This window comes from Onychomys torridus, chromosome 8 (genome assembly GCF_903995425.1).
Source record: "Onychomys torridus chromosome 8, mOncTor1.1, whole genome shotgun sequence".
In the NCBI taxonomy this organism is placed as follows: domain Eukaryota; kingdom Metazoa; phylum Chordata; class Mammalia; order Rodentia; family Cricetidae; genus Onychomys; species Onychomys torridus.
In genome coordinates this window covers 41,635,604-41,659,170 of record NC_050450.1, presented here as the reverse complement: position 1 = coordinate 41,659,170, position 23,567 = coordinate 41,635,604, and the positions used below count along the sequence as shown (strand labels likewise).

Sequence of the window (23,567 nt, the reverse complement as noted above, 5' to 3'; positions counted from 1 at the left end):
ATGCTGGCAAGCTTTGGGCCAAAAGGTGGGCACGGACCACAACAGCCTTCCAGTTGTGGCTGGTGAGCTGTGGGTGACAGCGGAAGAATTTGCTGGCTCCAGAGTCCCCAGCCTGGACCATGAGCCAGTAGTCCTGTCTTGTAGAACCAGTGGACCTGCTGGCTCATCCTAGTCTCTAAATATATTGGCTAGGAGAGGCTGCTCTGAAGGTCAGGCTTGGGCCTAAGTGAATGCACCTCCAGATATGCAAGTTCTCTAAGAGGAGCCACTGGCCTGCAGTTTACCTCTGCCTCAGACACCGAAGTCCAACATCAGTTCTGCCATGACCAGAGGCGGACCAGGAGTGGAGCGCACAAGGCTTCCAAGGTCTGAACCTAATTTTATATTCTTTTGCTTAAAGCGGTCTTTGTAAACAGTTCAATAGGCCACCCTGGTCACGGAGGATTTTTCCTCAGAGCATCGTCGGTACTATTCTCCTGCTGTGTGGAGCCTCTCACAGGTACAGGCGGCCTTTGGGGAGCTGCACCTCAGTGGACTCACAACAACCTTCCCCTCCAGCTCACTCTGAATGAACCATCATCTCAGAAGGACAGGAAGAGGCCAGACTGGTCCTGGATGAAGAGAAGCAGGTCTGGCCGAAAGGGGGAAACAGTGAAGGGAGGGAGCTGGGGCATAAAAACTGAACGCAGCATGATCGGTGTGGTCCCCTCAGGTTCTCAGTGAGTGGCCCCTGGGTGATCAGCTCCTCAGGATGAAGTCTATCTTTCTGGGGAGCCCGGTGCCCAGCCGGTGCTGCACCAACACTAAGGACATTCGTTCTCACCCCACTTTCAACCCTGAGCCTTGCAAGCCACCAGGAGCAGAGCAGAATGGGTTCTGTCAGTACTTTCCTTGTTTTTACTCTACTTTAAGACAGGGTCTAATGTAGCCCAAGCTGGCCTCTCCCTCTCCCTCACTCAGTTATGAGGCCGGCTCTGGCTTCCCGCCTCCCAAGCACTGGCATTAGAGGCCTGCACCATCACACCTGGCAGCCACTCTCTTAAAAGTGTCCACCTGGAAACTATAGCCAGAGGGGAAGCTCTTAGCCGATAGGCTTTTCTTAGCCGCTAGGCTTTTGTTTTTCCTTTCTCCCCACCCCCCACCTCAAATTGTCCTAATACTTCAGACACCTTTATTTCCTTACCCCATGACTTGGCCAGGACATGACAGCCTTCTCCCCATTGAGCACGCTGGTTGGGAGCAGGCGGCTTATTTGGAGCCAAACACTTAACAAACATGCACTTGGTCCCTGTCACAGGTAGCACCTCTAGGTCAGAGACAAGGGCTTTGGGCTGCTGTTCCATTTACATTCACAGTAAAAACAGCGGGCGTGGTCTTGTTCGGGGTCCACTTCAGTCCGTAAAGAAGTCCCAAACACTGCCAGAATAGGAACTTTATTTCCCACCTCTCTCTGTGTGTCACAGGAGTGCTTTCTGTATAAGAGGGTTTAGAGATCTTTTTAGTTTAAAAAAAAAAAATCAGGGAATCGTGTTACTTACGAAAATAATGGGAAAAATAGATATTATTTTTCATTATACTGGTGCCAAAATAAAAATTTAGAAATGTTTCAAAGTTATTGAAATTAAGCTCTAGGTTAGAAAAATTAAAATGAAGGGCAAACAGGCCAATTCTGCAGCATGTGTATACCAGACCACAGGCCACGCCTAGGGCACTACTTGAGTCGCAGGCTTGAGGATGAACAATTAGGCCCAGCATCCCTGGCTGGGGCCATCACTAGAGCGGCACATAACTGCTCCGTCAAGGAATAGTGACACTGTAAATGGAAGACCAGCCACCGGCTCTGGAAAAAATAAACCTTGTCAGTTTGGGATTCCAGCATTCATGGCTTTGACACATTTGCATAGAGAGGGGGCGCTGGCCAGGCCCAGGCAGCCTGGGGCCAGCAGGTAAGGACAAGGCAAGGCTGTAAACACTGGAGTCTGTACCGGCTCCCAGTCCATCCTCACACCATGTTATGGGAGAAGGGTCACAAGGTGTAACTCAAGCAACTTAACACATGAAAGTCTAAAGTCCGCTCTTGACATGTAAGTCTGTGCGTGCTTTAACTGAAAAATAAAAATAAAACAAACAGAACAAAAACAGACACATTAAAAGATACGCAGACCAAATCAAACAGAAGCAAAGACAGCAAGGTGGACACTGGGAGAGGGCAGTCAGTTTGGCATTTGTGATGAGCCAAGCAGGGAGCTCGCTTCAGTTTGTGGCGTCCCGGGCTGAGGGTCAAAATCTGATTGGGAAGTAATTTCGCAAAAATTGATTACAATTTAAAGAATGAGTACAAACCAACCAAAGCCATTTAACTAAATGGCCATGACATCATCCACTCCCAAATGCATGCCTGGTCCACCTTATCCCACTGGACCCCTGAACCCCAACCCTAGCTCCAGGGCCAAACTGACTGAAACCCTCTGGTGTAACCACCCAACAGAAAGGGCTGGCCTTCCAGAACCAGACCTGGGCAACAACATCCCAGGAGACCAGACAGCTGGGACAGGCCTCTACGAGAGCTGGGTCTATCTTTGCAGTGGGGGTTCCACCCTCAACTGCCCTGCAGTCTCTTCCCCCCGCCCCTACCTTTTTTTTTTTGAGACAGGGTCTTTGCTATGTAGCCCAGGCTAGTCTAACAACTCATTACATAGCCCAGGTTGACCTCAAAGTTAAGAGCAACCCCCCTGCGTTTGCCTCCCCAGTGCTGGGGACACAGCATGTGCTACCATACCTGGCTGGCCCTGGGTCTTCTCCCAGTTTCTTATTTGGGGACACTGTCTACCAACCTCTACTTTCACAAGATTGCCTGGGCCACACTAGCAGGGAGCAGGGCAAAGTCACTCGAGTATCCAGACTCTGTCCCCTGGCCCTCTCACAAGGAGGCACATTTCTGAGCTGCCAGCTTAAAGCTCACACTGGCTGCACCTCAACCTCCACACTCATCAAACCAAAGACTGGGCATGGGACCAGGGCTGAAAGCAACTGTAAAATCCTCCTGGCGGAGGGGAGCTGGGCCTGGGGTCCTCTGGGAATAGGTAGCTGGGGTGGGCTGTCAAGACTACAAAAAGGGGGGACACCCACCTCAAAGCAGAGAGCAAGCCTTGGGAACCACAATATATATCTATTCCTATGTGCTTTGTCTGCCTTAAAGTTTGAGGCAGGAGAATAAGTGTGAGGATGTGTATGTGTGTGTGTTGTGTGTGTGTGTGTGCCCGCCCTTGTGCAACAGTGAATGACACCTAGGGGTGAGACAGGACACTGGTGAATTCATGCAACAAGATGTATCTCAGGGCCACAGCGAACAACCCACTGTGTGGGTCGACCACTAGACTCCACTGCCCCCAAGAATGGCAGGCTTGGGTATATATATGTACCCTTAAACAACACAATGGAAAACAGCAGCCCAGGAATGAGGCTGAAGATGGATGCTTGCTTTCTTTGGGGGGTGGGGGAGTTGGAAAGAAAACAATGAGAGCAAATGCAAGCCAAGGGCCAGGGAAACAGTCTCTTCACTGCTTCAGCAGTGAAGGGGCCCCAGAGGCTGAGGTGGATGGGAACATGGAATGATGGGGCCCGGGTCTCCAAACGAAGCAGAGTGGGAAACTGAGAACCCTGGAGACAGGGTATCAGACTCTGGATAAGATCACGGGAATGGACTATGGAGAACACCAATATGGCTGGGAATATAGACCAATGGTAGAGATCCTATGTAGCATGTGCAAGTCCCTAGGTTCAAATCCCTAGAACCACAAAAATAATAATAATTGGGGTTTGTGTGTGTGTGTGTTTTTTAAGAAGGCAAAGAAAAGGAGGAGGCAGCAGAGGCAGGGGGTGGGCCAAGCAAAGGAAACGCTAAGGAAACCCGGCTGGGAATTCTTCTGTGTCCCTTACGCTGACACACCTGGGAAGAGCGTCCTTGCCATCTGTCACTCTACTCTACAGGAACTGCTCCAACCCCTCCAAGAGGAGCAGCCCTGGAGCCCTGCAGGGAGAGTCCATGCTTTCAGCCCTGCAGGGCCTCCAAAGTAGCTGTGAGGAGATGACAGTGACTGGGCAGTGCTGACTGGCCTGCCCTTGTGGGTCCCTGCTGTTAGATGTCACCAGCTACCAGCTACCAGGAGTTCCACAGCCCAGCCCCAGGGGCCTAGGGACATATACCACAGCTGCTCAAACAGAAGCACAGGCTCTTTTGGAATCTGGCAGGAAACCAGGACAGTCCCACATCTGTCCCTCTCCTGGACTGGCAGACTTGCCCCAGTCTCCTGTGGCTACACCTGCTTGGCTGTTCCTTGCTACTGGCTGCCCATGTGACCCAGCTCCTTCACTCCTACAGCAGTGAAGAGCCCCCAGATGCTGAGGATGCTGTGGGGGGCAAGGGAGGAGAGAGGCCAAAGGGGGGCCGGATGGAGAGTAAACAGCTACGAGAGATCTAGATGGTGAGACACGGAGAAGACTAGGGCAGGGGCAAGATGGAGGTCCAAGGAACCGTTAGAGAACAAAGGAGGAGGCGAGGGCGAACCGCCGTGAGAGGTGACCCAGAGGGACTGAGGACTGGAGAGAGAGAGGAGTGACTGAGCCCAGGGGGAAGGAGACAGCCCAGGGAGGCAGACGCCACTTACTTCTTCTTGTCCTTGTCTTTCCTCAAGGGCTGCTGTGACGTGGCATGCAAGGCCTGGGACTGCAGGGCCTCCATGGCCGCCTTCCTGCAGTTGAAGGCGTTGGTCTCCTCCTCCAGCTCCCGGCGCTTCTCCTCCACCTTGCGCTTCTCCTCCTGGTGGATTCGCTTCAGGTGCTCAAACTTCTCATGGAGCTGGGCAGGAGAGAAGGGAGGCACCTGGGTACGGCAGAATAGGTCCCCGTGCCCCGCGTCAGCCAGCCTGCCCTCATGTCCTCTCCACAGCCCCAGGCCTGACACACACCTCCCGCTCCTTCTCCTTCAGCTCTAGCTCTGTCTCCTTCACTTTGTTGACGAACATCTGTCTCATCTCTTCCTCCTTCCTCTGCAGCTCGCTCAGGAACTCCTTCCTCTTGGCCTCGTACGTCTCTTGGAGGCTGTGGAGACCCAGGGGAGAGGCCAAAGGTAGAACTGAGGCAGTCAAGGCAATGGAGTCAGGTAGACGCTGGGTGGGGGCAAGAGGACCCGGGGCTCCCAGCAGCCTCTGCCTTGGGGCTGCCGAGGCCTACGAGAGCAAGTGCTGGCAGGGCGAGAGCGGCTCAGGGCGAGAGCGGCTGAGGCCGCGCAGCGCAGGTGTCACCTGAAGGGCTGGCTGTCGCCATCACTATCCTGGAAGCCCATCTCCTCCAACTTGCAGCGCCGGTAGAGCTCGTAGTGCCGACTGTGGGTCTGCTCCCGAAGGTCCTCCATGTTCACCCGGATCAACATCTCCCGCAGCTTCACGAAGTCACAGTGGTTCTCGTTCTCCACTGAAAGCAGAGGTGTGGGAGGCATGAGACAGGCACGCAGGTAGGTGGGGGACAGTAGGGCAAGGGCTGGGTGCCCAGGTGGCTCCGAAACACCATGAGGCAGGTGTACAGGTCAGCAAGGGGAATGAAAGACAGTGGTTAGGGGCCCTAGGGGCTCCGTAGAGCAAAACAAACATGCAGATGGTGGGGAGGGGGAGTACAGCAGGACAGTGGTTGATGCCTTCATGGCTCCACAGCACTTTGAGGTAGGCATCGAGACGGGCAGAGGGACAGTAGGAGAGTGACCAGGTGCCTCGGGGAGCTCCACAGAGTGCGGCGGCCATGAAGATGGACAGAGGGACAGCAGGACAGTGGTTGGGGGCCTCGGGGAGCTCCACAGAGTGAGGCGGCCATGAAGATGGACAGAGGGACAGCAGGACAGTGGTTGGGGCCTCAGCTGGCAGGATAAGAGCAGACTGAGTTGAGGCCCCAGCTGGGGTGTACTCGCCCCACACTCACCCTGCACCACTCCCCAAGGGTACTGCCGTGCTCGAACCAGCTTGTTGCCCACCTTCACCTCCTCTGTGCTGCCCACCACAGCAAAAGGCAGGTGTGCCTGAAAAGGGGCCCAGGTACACACGTGAGCACTTGCTGGACAGAGGAGACACTCTCACCACCCTGCACCCTAGGGAGGGGCACCAGCCTTTTACAAGGCTCTGGGCTTAGAGACTCGCTTCCCATCTCTCTCAGAGAAATGTTCTAGACTCCTGCCTGGGTTTTCCTGTCCGTGGGGTGTCTTTCTCAGGGCCAGCAGAGTTCTCTGACAGGATCTGTGACCCTGGCCATGCACGTACTCACTCCTCCAGTCATCACATTCCCACCCAGAGTCTAGAACCTGTGACACTCAGATCTAGGGGATCCTCAGTGCAAACCCAATATCCAAATCCTCTAGGCTGGTGCCCACAGAATTTAGGCCTGGGAGGCATGGAACATCTACCCATCCTGTGCTGGAGACCCGAAGGATAACATTCTGGGAAGCCCAGTCCCCAGGGTCTGTGTCTCAGATTGGTGTCTCCAAGCCCTCTGGCTCTGGAGCCCTGAGGTCCCTGACCAACACTCACATTCATGACCGCATTGATCTCTGCAACAGCCTCGTCGTCGGTGGGAAACTGGTAGATCTGGACTCCATTGCTGACCAGCTCACCCATGATCTTGATCTTGAATTTGTGGAGCTCGCTCTTGGAGATGGTGTCAGCCTTGGCAATGATGGGAATTATGTTCACCTGTGAAGGGCAGCGGAGGGAGTGGCAGGTCGGTTGGCTATTTTGAGTAATGGTCACTGGGCATGGACAAGCACTAAGAGCAGGAAATCATGAAGACTCTAGTGAGTAGCTGCAGTCCAAAGCCAGCCACCTGTGGCCACTGTGATATCCAGAACCCTAACAACTGGCTATAAAGCTTCTCAGGGCTCTGGTGCCTCAACATAACTATCCAGCACCCCCTGGTTTCACCACCATGGCATATTCAACTTAGACCAGAATGCTCTGTAGGTCCTCACTGGCCTGGGGTCTGACAGAAACGGTAGTGGTAACCAAGCCACCTACTAAGCAGGGAAGATGACCAGGAGTAACTCTCCAGGGCAAGGTCACCCCATTTTTCATGGTGAGACTAACTCGTGAAATGGAAAGGCAGTCACAAGGACTGAGAGGTAACTGGGGGGGGGGGGCACGTGTCCTCCAGGACCCCCTACCCTTCCCGACATCCCATGAAACTGCCCTCTACCCTCATTCACAATTCAATTCTGAGTCATTCTCCTCTCCTAGTGAGCTCAGAAGAGAACCAAGCGGAAGCCATGTCAGACAAGAAAGAAGTGAAGGGAGGGACTAAAGATTAAGAGGCTGGGATGGAAGAGGACACTCTGGGCAGAGGGTCAGCAGGAGGGCTTCGTCATTTTACAAGGAAAATAAATGAATGAATGAATGAATGAGGCTCCAAACGAGAAGGAAGGTTGCAGCCGGGCTCGGAAAAGCTCAGTGAGGGCCACTGAGCTAGCCAGAGAAGACCACGCTGACCACAGGATAGCCCACTGCAGTCACCACACCTCCTTCCTGAGGCGGATGGCGGAGGACAGGCGACAAGGAGGGGCATGTACCTTGCTGTCTAGCTTCTTCATGGTGACCAGGTCCAGGGACTTCAGGGAGTGCCCAGTGGGCGTGATAAAGTAGAGGCACACGTGGATCCTCGTGTCATGGTAGTCAAAGAGGGACCGGCGGATCTTCAACTCCTCCTGCAGATAGTTTTCAAACTGCGCGTCGATGTAGTCAACTATGGGCCTGTAACTACAGACAGGTTCATCACCTGGGAGGCAGCCTGGAGCCCAAGCCAGGCTCTCCCCGCTCTCGCTCCTCCCTGGGAACAGCTGTACCCTATCTGGTACAGGAGGCTGAGCGACCCCTTCTTCTATGCCCTCCTAGAGGAAGAACTGGTCTGTCAAGGGCTCAAGACCTCAGCCCTTCCCTAGCAGCCTTCCTAGGTCACCTTAGGGTTGTATGTATGGGGCAGTGTGAAGCAGGAAGTGCCTGAGAAGTTTTAGGATGGGGGTCAACCAGTTCAGGGCGGACAAGGGTAGGTGGGGCCGCCCTTCCCGCCTCTTGCCTGTCATCCTTATTGATCTGATCCCCAAAGCCCACAGCATCCACGATGGTCAGTTTGAGATGCACATTACTCTCTTGGAGGTCGTAGGTCTGAGGCCGCAGGCGTACACAGTCCTCGTGGTGACTAGCTTCTTCAGTCTCAAAGGTTGTGTTGAAGAGTGTATTCATTAGTGTGGACTTGCCGATCCCAGTCTCCCCTGTGAGGAGAAGAGCAGGGAGAGAAGTGAATAGTAAAGGCTAGAACCGGGGCTCTCTAGCTGGCAGACAGATGAGGTGGGGCTCTAAGACCCTCAGCTCCAGAATGAGAGGGAAGTGAGCCTCCCTCTCCACTCCTCACTCTCCCATCCTTGGTGGCCTCTGAAAAGTGTGGGGGCCTAGGCTGTTGCTCAGTTTTAGAGTATTTGACTGGCGTGTATAAGGCCCTGGGGTTCCATCCCAATACCAACCCCTACCCTGCCCACCCCCAAAAAAGGTCTGTGAAACGGCTCAGCGGATGAAGGCACTTGCGGCCAAGCCTGGCAACCCGAGTTTAACCCCCAAGTCGAGACCCACATGGTCGGAGACCAGTGATTCCTAAGTTGTCCACTGTCATGTGCTCCCTCAGATAAAACGAGTCAATTTTTTAAAAGGGTGGAGGAGGGGAAAGGGAAAGAGAGAAAAAGAAGAAAAGAATACTCACAAGAAAGAGTCATAAAGGAAGCCTTTGATGTAAGACATGGCTATGCAGGGCATGTGACATTCCCCAGGGAGCAGGGACAAGGTAGTACCAGGCTATGCATACTGTTGGATGCTGGCTTCAAAGAGACCCAGTCATAAAACACAAGCCTGTTCTGAGCATCACCTTTCTCAGACCAAGGTGGCCATGGGTCCACAGGAACAGGACCTGAAACCACCAGCAGCTGGTCCCTGTGGCCTGAGCAGCCTCAGCTTTTCATGGTCTCCTTCTCAAGGGATACCTGCAGAGGACCCTGTCCTTGTCCTTGTCCAGTCTTTGTGCCTCTGGGAGTCCTAGGCCTTGGACACATGGAGACTCCCTGGTCAGGTTGTGTTTGTTCCAAAGTGTACTAGAGATTTACCCTGTGATCTGGTGACAAAGCAGGGTCTCATTCACCCGTGTATCCTTGTCACATAGTAAGAAGGGGAGAATTAAAGATTTTTTTAATTTTTTAATTTTTTATTTTTTTGGCTTCTTCAAGATAGGGTTTTCCTGCGTAGCTTTGGAGCCTTTCCTGGAACTCGATCTGTAGACCAGGCTGACCTCGAACTCACAGAGATCCTCCTGCCCCTGCCTCCCAAGTGCTGGGAGTAAAGGCATGCACCACCACCAACCGGCCAAGATTTATTTTTATTTATGTGTGCGTGTGTATGTTCAGGTACCTATGGAAGCCAGAAAGAGGGTGTCAGGTTCCCTGGAACTTGAGCTACAAGTAGCAGTGAGCCACCTGAAATGGGTGCTGGGACTTGAACCCAGGTCCTCTGGAAGAGCAGCCAGTGCTCTTAACCACTGGGCCATCTCTCCAGCCCTGTAAGGTTTTGGGGGTTTTGTTTTGTTTTTTTAAATAAATGAATGAACTGTGAATTTCTATGATAAACACCCTCAGTTTAGGCAGCCCTTTTATGGGCCCACTTCCATTTCCTCTTTGTGGCGACTCTGAGTCAGGCAGGTCCTGGCCCTAATCCTGTTCTTGATCCTGGCAGAGGCAAGACCAAAGCCTGAACCCATGACCTCCCTCTGCTTGGGAGCCCCCCACCCCAGCTTGACAGGTGGCCAGCACAGACTTCCTAGAAATCTCCCCATCTTCTGCCCCCAGCCAGGCCACCACTTACCCACACAGAGAATGTTGAAGCTGAAACCCTGGGTGACTGACTTGCTGACCAGCTGGTCAGGGAGGCTGTCAAACCCCACATGGCCGCCCAGGGACAGGCTCCGGGGCTCAGGCTCTCCATTCTGCCAAGAAAAGCACAGCAAGACAGTGAGCCTCCTGGGAAAAGAGGTGTCTGGGTCAGACCAGCCCCTGGTGCCTGAGTTCTTAGCACCACCCAGGACACACCTTGAAGTCACCAGGGTTCCAACTCCATGCCACACTCCCACAGAGGGCCCCTGAGTACCCCCACTTTTGAGACAGGCCGGCCTTGAACTTGCTATCCCACTGCCTCGGTCTCCAGAGTGTTTAAGATGATGAGTGTGTGCCACACAGCCAGCTCCCTAGATCTTTTCATTGAACAGGGTCTCATGCAGTCCATGATCACCTTGAATCTGCTACACAGCCAAGAATGACATTCCACTTCCACCGCCTGTGTGCTGATATTACAGGTGTGCACTCCGCACCTGGATTACGTGGTGCTGGAGAGCCCAGGGCTTTATGCATTCTTAGGCAGGAACTCTTGCCAATTGAGCTGGATCCCCAGCCTTCCCCTGGCTCTTCAAAAGCCAAAGGCATGGGCTGCAGAGTGTCTATTCACGCAGCCTGTGCTGAGGAAGGTGGAGAGGCTGCCACTCCCTCACTGGCCTCCCCAGCCCCGACCTGAGTCCATCAGATGGTCCTCCCTGTCAGGCTGGACTGGTGGTCCTCCACATCCACTTTCCACTACTCATGTACCAACCACAGAGTCCCTGCAGGGACCCGGCTAGGAAAGCCAACACTCCTGAAGACGGATCCAAGACTAGGGCTCAGGGGAGGCGTCTGCCTCCTCCTCAGTGGTAGTCTCTGGAGGCCTAAGGCTCTGGGGTCTCCAACCCTACCTGAGCCATGACTGAAAGAGGATTCTGGGAGAGACTGTGGAGGCCTGACCTCAGCAGAAATGTGGGCATCAGTGATCTGTTAAGAGAAGCAATAAAGCCCGACAGAAGACAGAGCCAAGGCTGGACTCAACTTTGTGCTCTGGCTTCCTGGGACTGGGAGTAAGATGCCACCCCGAGGGCAGGGTGAGGCCCACAGAGCTCCACACTGGGCAGAACCATGCCTCTTTCTTCCTCAGTGTCTATGCCCTAACCACCACCAGGGACAGGAAGGCACACAGGAGTCTCTCCTAGCCACAGCTCCACAGTGGAGCTCTGGGTAGAGTCATGGCAACCCTCCCAACTCAGGGAGGCAGAGAGAGAACCAGTTCCAGAGTTATCCTCTGACCTCCACAGGTGTGAGTGTGCTGTAGTACATGCATCACACACACACACACACACACACACACACACACACACACACACACACACACGGTGGGCAAAGGAGTCGGGGGTAGACAGGAGGCCCTGTGCCTTCTGCTACATAAGAGCCTCCTCAGCACCTAGACGTCAGCTCTCTGCAGCCAGTCTGCTGCCTTGGCCTGTACCTGACTAGCCAGTGTGGCCTCTGGCACAAAAACCCAACCTGCCTTAGGACACTAACACCTGTCCCAGTCACGCCTAAGTACGTCTATAAGCAGCCTAGATCTTATGTGACCCTCCTACCCATTTCAGACAAGCCAGGTTTACCCTAAACCTGCTTCTCCAAAGACTCTCACAGTTTTTCACGGTGACCTTTCCTCCTACCACTGGCCCCAAGGCTTCATGTCCCAATTCACCCACCCACAAGTCCTCTTTTTTTAATTTTATTTTATTTGCATTGGTATTTTGCTGCATGTATATAGACGGTGTGAGGGTGTCAGATCTTGGAGTTACAGACAGTTGTAAGCTGCCACGTGGGTGCTGGGACTTGAACCCAGGTCCTCTGGAAGAGCAGTCAGTGCTCTTAACCACTGAGCCATCTCTCCAGCCCCCTCACAAGTCCTCTTAAGGTTGCAAATGTAACCTGAGAAAGGGGCCACCAAGGACCTTTCTTTCCCTGGTGCCCACCTCAGAAACAATACATAGAGTCTTCCCCACCCACCCCTTTGCCTGGCATTCAGGCCTACCTCCTAGGCTCAATTCCAGCCCCACTGCTTACTTCTAAATTCCTGTGTGTGTGTAGGGATGTTGTTGTTTTGTTTTGAGACAGGCCCAAGCTGGCTTTGAATTTGTTGTGCCAAGAATGGCTTTGAACTCCTAATTCTCACGCCTCTATCTCCGAAGTACTGGAATCACAGGCATTTGCTGCCATATCTAGTTTGATGCAGTGCTGGAGATCAAACCCAGGGCTTTGTGCGTGCTTGGTGGGTGAGCAGACCACCACGGGAGCCATGCCTACATTCCCCTGCCTTTCACACTATTTCATTAATTTATGTATTTAGTGGGGTAGGGGTGGGGCTCACACATGCTGCAACGCTCCTGGATGGGTAGAGCTTGTGAGCTCTCTCCCTCTGTCCCACGATTCCAATTCCGGGGGTTGAGTTTGGGTGGCTAGCCTTGGCAGCAAGCACTTTTACCCACTGAGCCATCCCTCAGCCCTAACTCCCCTGTAGCTCAGCGGCTTCCCTGAACTCCGGAGCTCGAAGGCCTCTCTGCCTTTTCGCTGGCGCCTGACCTTGCCAGCCCCGACACAGCACGTCAGGCCTTCCCAGACAGTGGTCCTGTTTCCTGGCACCAATTCTTAACATATTTTTTTTTCTTTTTCGGTTTTCCAAGACAAGGTATCCTGGATCTCACTCTGTAGCCCAGGCTGGCCTCGAACTCACAGAGATCCGCCTGCCTCTGTCTCCCAAGTGCTGGGATTAAAGGCGTGCCCCACCACTGCCAGGCAATCCTCAACATGTTATGCATTGTGGTTCTCCCCACTTCAGAAAGCTCTCCACAGGCTGGGGAAGCCATGTTCTCTATGCTTCCCACCCTTGCATGCCATGACGCCACAGCTCAGTTTCAAGTTCACAAACAGCATCTTCAAATGCTGCCACACTGGAGGTGCCACCTGCCCACCTTACACAGGACTTCATCATTCAGTATTCCTTCCTGCTTGCGGCAGCCTGAGGATCAAATGCAGGACAGAACAGGCTGGAGCTTATTTTTAGGTGAAACTGAAAATCTCCAGAATTGAAGGCGTGCTGTGCTTGCCGAGAAGGCTGCGTATTTATTCACGCCCTCCTTCCAACCTTCCAAGGGTGACACAATCAGGATGCAATCCAACATCCTGCAGTCGGCCGCCCAAACTGACCAAGTCAGCTGCGTCTGGAAACCACACACACACACACACACACACACACACACACACACACACTCACTCACTCTCTCCACAGCAGAACACTTACAGAAAAAAAGAAGAAAAAGAAAGGAAGAAAAACCAGGCCAGCCTGTGCCTCACTTCCCCTCAACTTTCTGACAATTCTGGGCTCCAGGAGCTAAAATGAGCACTGAGGAACGCACAAGCCCACCTACCCAGGCTTAGCAGCCCTGCCTCTTCTTCCCTCACACAAGTGGCTCTCTCTGTGGAAGTGTGTGGAGGACGAGAGGTCATCACCCCCAAGTTATTGCCCAGGCTGCACTGTGTCTACCCAGGAACATCAGGGCCCAGAGTGGACGTCCTTCTCTGGCGCGCGCGCACGCACACACACACACACACACAAAATAATGGCTACTGCCCTGATAGAAGACAGTGTCCTTCCCTGTCCTCAGGAGACTGATGTGACCTTCTGGCTTTACTGAGGGGATGACTCTTGATAATGCCAGCCTTCCTGATCACACATTTGGCATCAATAACTTGTGACCTACTTGCTGCAAAGTGTCACCCTCCCCTCAGATGTTCGATGGCCTGAGCAGTCACAGCAGAGGAAGAACTAGGAACACCCTAGGTGTCCCCAACATGATGCAGCGACCAGGACTCAGACAATGTCAGGTCTTCCGCTGGATAACAACCCTGCCCTCTGGTGGTAGCCAATCAGCATGATGCCAAAGCAAGTGACTACCCTGTGATCATCTGTGGAGTTAGCCTAAGACGAAAGCCCTCTCACAAAGGGCAGCAGGGCCAAGAAAATGGCAGAGCACTAAGAGAGCTCCTGCGTGCCCTACCTCTGGTTCCTTCTCTACACATCTGGCTGGGTAGGGCCTTAGCACTGTGACTGCTAGTCTCCACAGAACAATGCATGCACGGGACAGGAGAGGAGGCAAGGAAGGCCAGCTGTCTGAGTTTGCAGCCTCAGAGAGGAACAGAGCTCACAAGACAATACCAGTCATTTGTTAAGAACTACCTTGTGGAAAGCTGGGCATGATGTGGCGGAGCACGCCTGTAATCCCAGCACTCAGGAGACAGAGGCAGGTGGATCTCTGTGAGTTCGAGGCCAGCATGGGCTACAGAGGGAATTCCAGGACGGCCAGGGCTGCACAGAGAAACTCTGTCTTGAAAAACCAAAAGAAGAACTACTTTGTGGGGCTGGAGAGATGGCTCAGAGGTTAAGAGCACTGGCTGCTCTTCCAGAGGTCCTGAGTTCAATTCCCTGCAACCACATGGTGGCTCACAACCATCTGTAATGAGATCTGGTGCCCTCTTCTGGCAAGCAGGTGTATATAATAAATAAATAAACCTAAATAAATACATAAATCTTTTTTTAAAAAAATCACCTTGTATGAACTAAACCAAAAGAACTATAGTCTCTTACTTAGTTTTTCCCACCCTGGATGGCAATAACCAGGGCCTAGCCCCGCAGGGATGGAGAGCAGAACAAGCCCTTAGCCAAAGCACTCTGCTCTGTTGTCTTCCAACATACTTAGAAGGCCCCCAATCCATCAGATGTGGGACAGCCAGCAGTGAGAAGGTGAGGCCATGGCAACCTTGACCCCAGGCTTGTTCTAAACTCAAGTGCCACAGAGCTCAGCGACAAAGGATCGATACAGCAATGCTGATCAGTAACGGTATGTGTGTTCTGTATCATAAATGCTGATCTGTAACTGTAACACTTCTGAGTTCTAAAATATACAGTGTCCATCTTACTTACTCCACGTGGCAGCCCCGTGAGGACCACTGGGGCACTGTGAGACAGACTCATTTACAAGAGGCCACGCTGCTCAGGATCTGAATGGAGACAATATGACCAGGAAACTCACACTTTCTGACAGCAGCTGACATGGTCAAGTGTAGAATCCTTCCAGGAAGAGGTGGAAATAGGCAGCGTTCATGCTCAGACATGGCCCAGGGTGGCCAAAGGTCTGCAATTCCACACAACTCTGGGAATGCAGGTCTACTGTTTAGAAATCTGACTCCCCCTCCTAAGAGATCCACCAGGGCATAGCAACACGTATGTGCAATCCCAACCTTAGGGAGGCTAAGTAAGGCAGGAGGATCAGGAGTTCAAAGCCAGTCTGAACTACAGAGAGAGACCCTGTCTCAAAGCAAAACTACAAAACACAAGCAATGGTGGGACATGCCAGCCCTGAACGATGAGGAGGCTATGGCAGGAGGACCGTGACTTCCATCAAGGCCAGCCTGAACTACCTGGGGGAGGGATGTAGCTCTGTGGAAAAGCACTTGCCTATCCATCTATAAGGCCCTGCTTTCTATCCTTAGTACCTCCCCAAACAAGACAAAGGAAAAGGAACAAAAGGTGTATAACAAGACAAGAGAATCAGGAGTTCAAGGCCATCCTCAGGGACTCAGCAAGCTTGAGGACAGCCTGGGCTACATGCTACCCTGTCTCAAAAAGAAAGAATGTGAAGAGGGAAAAAACAAAAACCAAAAGAGGGAAGAAAATACTGGGCCAAACATGATGTTCTGGCATTTCAGAGAACGGATCTAGACCAAAGCCATCACTGCACAAGCTAGTCTTGCTGAATGACCTGGGGAGATGACGCGTCCACTCCATTCTGGGGGCATGGAGGCCGTGGGAGACTGTTCCATGAGGATGAGCCTTCAGACTGGCAGGCCCTAGACAGGCGCAGATCCTGCTGACTCGGGCCCTTTTCCTACCCAGCAACCTAGGATGCTCATAGGGGTTCTAAACATCTTCAGACCCCCCTGGACAGAGAGAGAGAGAGCTGGCAGCTTGGAGATCTGCACACAATGAGGAACTCCATGGGCCAGGATCCCCTCTTTAATCACTAACAAGCTCCTGGATCCTGAGCCAAGCACCGACTTCTACATCATACTTTCTTTGGCACATCGGAGAAAACAACCAAACTAAGAAGTGCAATCCTGCATGGCCGGCCATCCAGAACAAAGCAGAGGACCTTGTTTATTATACAGCCCAGTGGGTAACTGGGACATCCCTCTCCTGGTTCAGAACTGCTCTGTCTGAACCCTCAGGATCTGCCCTAATGGACAGACACAAAGAACTGCCCATTTTACCAAGAGCTGGGGTGGCATCTAGGGAGAAATCAGGTCTCAGAGTTTGCCAGCACACAAAAGGAGACTATACTCAGAGACTGGAAATCATCAGCTCAAGCATCCACACTAACAAGACTAACAAGACAGGTGAAGCTGTGGATGAATTAAAAAAAACAAAAACAAAAAAAAAAAAAAAAAAACCCTCAAACAGGGAGGGGGAGGGGGGTAATTGGTTTTTAAGAGCACTGGCTGCTTTTCCAAAGGACCCGGGTTCAATTCTCAGCACCCACATGGCAGCTCACAACTGTCTATAACTCTGGTTCCAGGGAATCTGGTACCCTCACACAGACATACATGTAGGCAAAATACCAATAAACATAAAATTAGAAAAATAAAATTAATTTTAAAATAAAGAACCCTAAATCGAGTTGGTTGTTGGGAGGGAATCAAAGAAATGTGGTTCCTGAATCCTGGATCAAGACCAGCTCCCTGATGCCAGATCTTCCACAGACTTCTCTAGTGCCTTGGTCTCTGAACACATCTGTTCCCTGGCTCCTGTTCCTAGCATCAAGGCGTCCTCGGGTACACCCTGCCGGTTAGACAGGAAGCCCACTCCCCAGGAGAACACTAGCCCTGGCTGGGTTAGAAGGCCCTGAGCAATGGACCCAGGAATCACTGAACCACTGAGCCTTCTCCACCCATGTTGCTGGCACTTAGTAGTTTCAGCTACTCCCAAGCAGCCTAGGCCATAAAAATAGCCGGAGCAGAGGCCTCCAGCCAGAACTGTGGTGTTAAGCACAACTGTCCTTGAGCCCAAGAGGAATCCTAGGAATTTTCCCAGGCTTAGGCTCTGGTCCCAGGATTCCAAGCAAGCTTCTAAACCCAGGTCAGAGGTTACGAGAAATAACTAAAAGGTTGTATGCAAGAGGGCAAAGATGGAGAAGGTGCCATCCTGGACCAAAGGAGAACAGAAGCAAGACACACCTGTCCTCAATCCAGAGGACACCTGGGCAGCAGAGTGTCTCTCTTCTATGGCAGCCACAGAAACCTGGGCGGAAGACTCAGCCCCAGATCAACCTTCAGAGTGCCACGGTGGTGGCCCCACAGGGTTAACAACGGGGAGCCGGCTACTGGGCCACCAGTCACTCTCACTAGGCCAGTCCTTCCCTACCCTCCCGTAGGAAGACCAAGAACTTGGTAGCACAACTACCCTCCTGTTCTCCCTAGGCGCCGGTACTCGGTCATTTGTTTCTCTGTCCAAGATACTTTCTCCCTCTTCCCTCAGCCAGGCTGCAGCTCAACTAAGGACGGTTCAATTCACAGTTCTACCAAAATCAGGTTTCCAGGAAACCAAAAGCACAGTTTCTGGGCCCATGCCTGTCCCCACCACCCACAAGAGCCGGGACATAGACACATTCTTAGGCTCTGATGTGCTGCGGGGCGGAAGAGGAAATGTTCCATCCTGCCACTGCACATATGGGGCACTTGCGGCAGGAGGCACAGCAGCTCCAGTTCTGTGTCTGGCTAGGACTGTCTGCCAGTGGGGAAAGCCACAAGTGGTCCAACCTCATTCAGAGGAGAAGGCTGCATTTCCTCACAAATGAAACACCAGCCCTGGAAGGAGGGATGTGGGTTCCGAAATGCCCCTGCCTTATTTACCACCACAGCGTGGAGAACGGTGCTGGCCAGGACCAGAAAGTTGCTCTAGCACCAACAGGGCCAGAGGTGGCTGTGTAGGCACAGCCATGCATCTCTGTTGCCCATCCACCTCGGCAGCAGGCAGAGGGGCAGCTTTGTCCCTGGGGAGAGAATCCTGGGTCCAGCCCCCGCTGAAGCCCATGTCTGGGGTGGTCCACAGCCAGAAGGCCCCACAGAGAATAGCCAGAGGGCATCATCAGAGATGGACTCTTCTCTTCCTCCAGTTCTATACTCCTAACTCGGCTCTGTGATAAAGCCTACTCTGTACCTGGGAGCTACTAGTCCCAAGAATATCCAACTCACCCCAAGGCAAACAGGGTAACTGTTGCTATTACCAAGAAGCTCTCTGCCCTGTCCTCTGCTTCCTCCTCCCAGCTGGGCTTCCCCACATGAGCCCTGAGGGTGTGCAGGACTCCTACAGAAGCTAATGAAGAATATCCCAGCCCCCCAAGAGGGCACTTTGAGTCTGGGAGACATCCCGTTCCCCCCGCAGATGTGTCTCCCTCCTGCCTAACCAGCTCCACATCTGGCTTCCACAAAGCTAGTGCACTGTTGAACGTAGCCGGAAGTCCCGAGACCCTCCAGACAGCACAGAAGCTGGAAGCTGAGGCCCTGAGAGACACCTGGAGGCCAGCCATCCTTGCTCTGCTCTGTCATCCTGCAGCTGGAACATGGCCCCAAGGAAGCTGGGTTTCAGCCAGAAAGACATCTGGGATAGTTACTGTCCCAAACACACACCACTACCTAGCTCATCCTAGCGCTCAAAAGTCCATCACCTCAAGGGGCCATAAGATGGAAGCTAGCGTCTGGGTATCAGGCCCATCTTTGACTGACCAGCAACCAAAATCTGCTTCCTCACCCAATCTCGGCCTGCTGACATCAAAAAGACATCAAAAGAAGCTCAAAACATCCATTACCCCCCCTCCACCTCCACCCTCCAAAGCTTTTGGACCAGCCCTGAGTCCCCCATCTCCACCTAGCCTCCCTCCTCTTTGGCACTGCAGTCAGTCTGTTCTTGCCACCCTCCCTCCTCCTGCCCCAAGCAGTCTCTAGTCAAATGCTCCCTTGGGTCATCAACATCTTCCCACCAGACTCATAGCTCTGATCCATCCCATAAGGTCTCAGGAAGGTTGGTTCCCTGGTATGGTAAGGAGGAAAGGAAGGATAGGGCAACCCCACCTCTTAGAGAAAGGTGGAGAATTGTGGCTTCCCTGTGGCATTCACACGTGACCCCCTGAATGCTAGCCACTGGGAGCTACACTGATATCTTCTGCTCAACTATCATTTCTGCCAAGAAAGGCTTGGCGTGGCTACTGGTCATTTTCACAGGATCCGGAGACAGGAGCCCTGAGCCACACTTGGGTGAGAAGGCTGCTTCCCACATCCCTAGCTTTAGGACAAAATCGGAGCTCCTTGGATAGCATGCTTGTTGGGGAAGTGTCAAGATTATAGGGGTGACAACGGATGTAACAGATGGTGCCGAGGATAAAGCAGAGATGGGGGGTAAGTGACTGGCTGGGAAGAATGCCAAGGATGAGGCAGCCTCACGTTTCTTCCCTCTCCCCCGCACATCGCTACTTTGCCTGGGACCTACTGGATCCCTCACCTCGGAGTCTGAACCTCCTCCATTAGGTGCAAACAGGAGACTCACAGGAGTGGGTCAGGGTAGGATGGGAGTGAGCCTCAGAGTCAGAGACCAAGAAGCAAGAGAGGGGCCCCAAGAGTGTGGCAGAAGCCTGATTGCCCAAGGACAGCCAGAGACACAGAATCTGCTGAAGGCTGCCCCCAGAAACCTACACGACAGCCATCAACCTAAGCCCCTGACCTCACTAAGGCAGGACCCAGTTAGGGGTCAAAGATGTGGGGCCAGCAAGATGGCTGTGGGTGAGGGCACCTGCCGTCACACCTGACAGCCTGAATCCCATTCCCAGGACCCTTATGGTAAGAGAGACTCTGAAAGCTGTCCTCCAGCCTCCACATGTTCACCACCACACACGCATACCCACATACATACCTACACATACTAACAAAACAAGTAAAATATAATAAAGATAGGCCTAGGGTGTGTGCAGCAGGCTGGGAAGCGTGGATCGAGATACCAACACACCTCCATCTCAAAGTACATCACTGTGTGTTCATTTTTTCTTCCAGGCACACTGCGGATTGAACCCAGGGCTTCCTACACAAGTTAAGTAAGCTCTTCACCCCTGAGCTATAGCCCAAACCCTTCTGTGTGATCTTGTAGGCTCCAGACTAAGATAGTTTTCACGTCCTCCAGGGCTGCTCTGACAACCTTTGCACAAGCCAGAGGGGCAGTGGATATCTGCCACAGTATCACTAAACCTTGCAGCTGGCGAAATATCCAAGCATGTCTCCAATAAGCCAAAGACTACAGGGAGCCTTCAAAAAAAAAAAAAAAAATTCTTCAAGGCACCAGTATGGTTATGCACAAGATAAAGTAGGAAATTACCTTCCCAGGATGATAAGGAAGGGAGGAAAGAGACCAGACTCCTAAATTCTGGCCAAACTCCACCCAGTATCTCCACCCAAATTCAATCCCATCCAAGTCCTCCCAGGAGGCTAATGGCCCAGAGTGCAGAGGACAGGGAAGGCATCCATCCCTGGAGCGTAACCATCATACTAAGCAAGGTCCCAGAATTCCAGCATTACATCGGGACTGAGTCTGTCCCCGTCTGTCTATGCTTTGGCTCACTATGGGGATAATGTGAAGACTTCCCACAGAAATGACCCAAAAGCAAACGGAGGCAAGGCACTCCCAAGCCACAGCTGTATGGTGTAGACACTCCGAGGACCCTCTGAGGATCACCTCTGGCCACATAGATGCAACTAGGCAAACACATCCCCTGCTGCCATCTCCCACACGGTATTCCGCAGGTACCTGACACCACTCAAGTACCTTGCCTGCATTCCTTCACAGAATCTGTACAACTCCGTGAGGGAGACAATGTTTTCTCTGGCTGTATAGATGAGAACACCAAGGGTTAAGAGCTTGCCAGAGGTCCCATGACCAACAAGTAGCATTTCAAGGAATCCTCTCAGGCCACTGATTCCAGTTGCTCTACATATACTCTCATCTGTGCAAGATCAACTGTTGGACAAACCTCTGACCTCAAAACAAACCCAGACAGAACCTTCCGGTCAGCAAGGCACAGAGAATGCAGCACACAGACACACACATCTTTTGGTCTCCATCGACTGGGCAGGTTTATAAGGACTCGGCTGTTTTCCTGAAGTACATAAATCCCATTTTACAGCCACAGGAGTAAAGCGGATCTTGGTTTGGCCAGCCTCTGCAGATTCCCCATGTAGTCAAACTTACTTAACAGACATACAGCACCCCCTCCCCAAGGGGCACAGAACACACCAGTCAACACATTATGAAACCAAGAGCTCCTGTTTTATTATGCTTATTCCCAAAGACCAACAAATGTATTTTCAGATTAAAGAAGAAATTTGCATATATAAATTCAGATGACAGTATTTATAGCATAATTACATAAGTCCTGGCTCCCTTATTTAGCCCCAGAACCAATTCGTTATCGGTCACACATTCAGAATTCTCCCTCCTTCCAACAGCCCTGGGCCCTCCTCCACCTCCTCCCTCCCTTCCCCTCCTCCCCTTCCAGCCGACCAGGGCCTCACATGCTGGCATGAGGACACAGCTTCCTTCACTGTCACAGCCTAGCCTCCCAGACACACCCAAATCCAGCCTTAGACACCAAGAGTGCAGACAACCCCCACCCCCAAGGCCTCCTCCGCGTTCAAGTCCACAGACACCCCTGTTAGGACCACCAAGGGACGTCAGCCCAGAGGAAGGCAGACCCTGACTGGGGCCCAAACAAACACTCAATGGTTTGGATTTGGAATCACTTCAGCTCCTGAGAATAGCTGCCCCAGACCCAGAGCCTATCACTGGGGCCCTGGACCTGTCTGGAGTTGCACCCAGGATCCAAGCTCCTTGGGGGGGGGGGGGGGGGGGGGGCGGGAGGGCAGTGAAGGAGATGAACAGCAGGCCTGGATTCTTCAGGACCAAAGTCTGCAACTCCCCTGAGCTCTTTCCGGAGCATGTGTGTGTGTTGGGGGTGGGAGGGAAATCCCTGGACCCCTGGGGCTCCATCCTCACTCTTTGCGCCCAGCTAACAGCACCTGCGCGGCTAAGTCAAGTCCCCAGGGCTGCGGGAACACCCTGGGGAAGGAGAGTCGGGGGCGTCCGGGATCCTCCCCTTTGGACACGAGTCTGTCTTCACACCTGCCCCGAGCCGCCCAAGTCTTGGCTTCTTCCCGCGAAAAGGAGCTTACGTCGCGCGAAGCCCGACACGCCGAGACCCCCTCCTGGGGTTGGCTCCGGGGGTCCCCGGGTTCGAGGCCCCGCCGCGCGGTGCTGACAGCCCGCCTCGCGCCCCCTCCCGCGCCCCCACGCGCCGCGGGCCTCACCGAGATGCGTTCCAGGTCGGTGGCCGCCATGGCGAACTGCGCACCGGGCGGGCGGGCTGCGGGGAGCGCCGGGGCCGCGGCGGGGACGAGCCGGCTGCGGGACGCGCTCCGCCCGGGCGGCTGCAGCTGAATGGATCCAATATGGCCACTTCCTGGAAACTCCCCTTGGCGGCGGCGGCGGCGGCGGCGGGAGAAGCCGCGGAGCGGGCCCCGCCCCCGCCCGCGGGACCGGCCTCCCTACCCTGCTCAGCCCCAGCACTGCACGCTCCCCGTGGCTGGGACCGACCGGGGGTCTCCGCGGCCTGGCGGGAGGTACTAGCTGCGGGTGCTGCTGGGACTTGTAGTCCTCGAAGTGGGGGGCTCCGGACTGCCACGTCTGGGGTACCTGGAGCGTTTCCCGAGGCCTGCTGCGTATTCTTGGGAAGCTAGGTCAGTGCACAGCACAGAAGGGTGCTGCGTTCGCCATAGGGGCTCGGCCTCCAAGCTGACTGTTCCTGCTGGAACATGCAAAAGCACTGCGACCACCAGCCTAAGGTTTCAAGCTCTGCACGTCCTGGAGAGGCCCCCTCAGCCTCTTCTGCCTATGCGGTGGATCCCACCTGATGCTCTAAACCGGAGCTGGGGCGGGAACCCCGGGCTGGACCGGTGCGTCCGGCCAGGCAGCCTTTGACTCCTTGCGCAATGATGAACCGGGAAAGATGCACAGTTTGGGAAGCGGAGATCGACGGAGCACATTGCTAGCGATCCTCACCCTGCCTGTCCCACGAGTTTAGAGTTATGTCATTATGTAGAAAAGACCTTGGTTCCCATGGCATGTTGCATCTTCTTTTCCAACCTTACCACTCAAAACGTCTCAACGGGCTTGGTAATCTTTTCCAGTAACTATACACGATCCAGCTCTCCCCAGGTCCTCCTTTCCCCTCCTCTATCTCTGGTCTCCCTGATAGTAAGGCAAGGTTTACCTCGATCCCTCCACTTCCCGCGAATGTTCATCCCCACCTCCAATATCTTGAGAAACAACTCTGACCTCCCACTCATTGGAAACTTGTGTCTGCCGGAGGTATCTGGTGACTACATCTGGACTTGGCACACCCCATTCTGTAGAGCACTTCCTACCCGCTCCACAGCTGTGGTACCATTCACCTTCTCT

General features: G+C 53.3%; 1 protein-coding gene across 1 annotated transcript in view; it reads right to left on the bottom strand.

Moving 5' to 3' along the window:
* The window catches only part of Septin8 (septin 8), a 28,196-nt gene extending 5,684 nt beyond the window's left edge, over positions 1 to 22,512 (bottom strand). The window contains exons 1-9 of the mRNA XM_036194632.1: positions 22,418 to 22,512; positions 9,933 to 10,053; positions 8,107 to 8,302; positions 7,604 to 7,784; positions 6,573 to 6,734; positions 5,971 to 6,067; positions 5,304 to 5,472; positions 4,968 to 5,100; positions 4,668 to 4,858 (exon numbers count right to left, since the gene is read on the bottom strand). Of these exons, the coding sequence (XP_036050525.1) occupies positions 4,668 to 4,858; positions 4,968 to 5,100; positions 5,304 to 5,472; positions 5,971 to 6,067; positions 6,573 to 6,734; positions 7,604 to 7,784; positions 8,107 to 8,302; positions 9,933 to 10,053; positions 22,418 to 22,447 (1,280 nt within the window). The 5' untranslated portion in view covers positions 22,448 to 22,512. The remainder of the gene's footprint in view (positions 1 to 4,667; positions 4,859 to 4,967; positions 5,101 to 5,303; positions 5,473 to 5,970; positions 6,068 to 6,572; positions 6,735 to 7,603; positions 7,785 to 8,106; positions 8,303 to 9,932; positions 10,054 to 22,417) is intronic.
* Between the last annotated feature and the right edge of the window lie 1,055 nt (positions 22,513 to 23,567).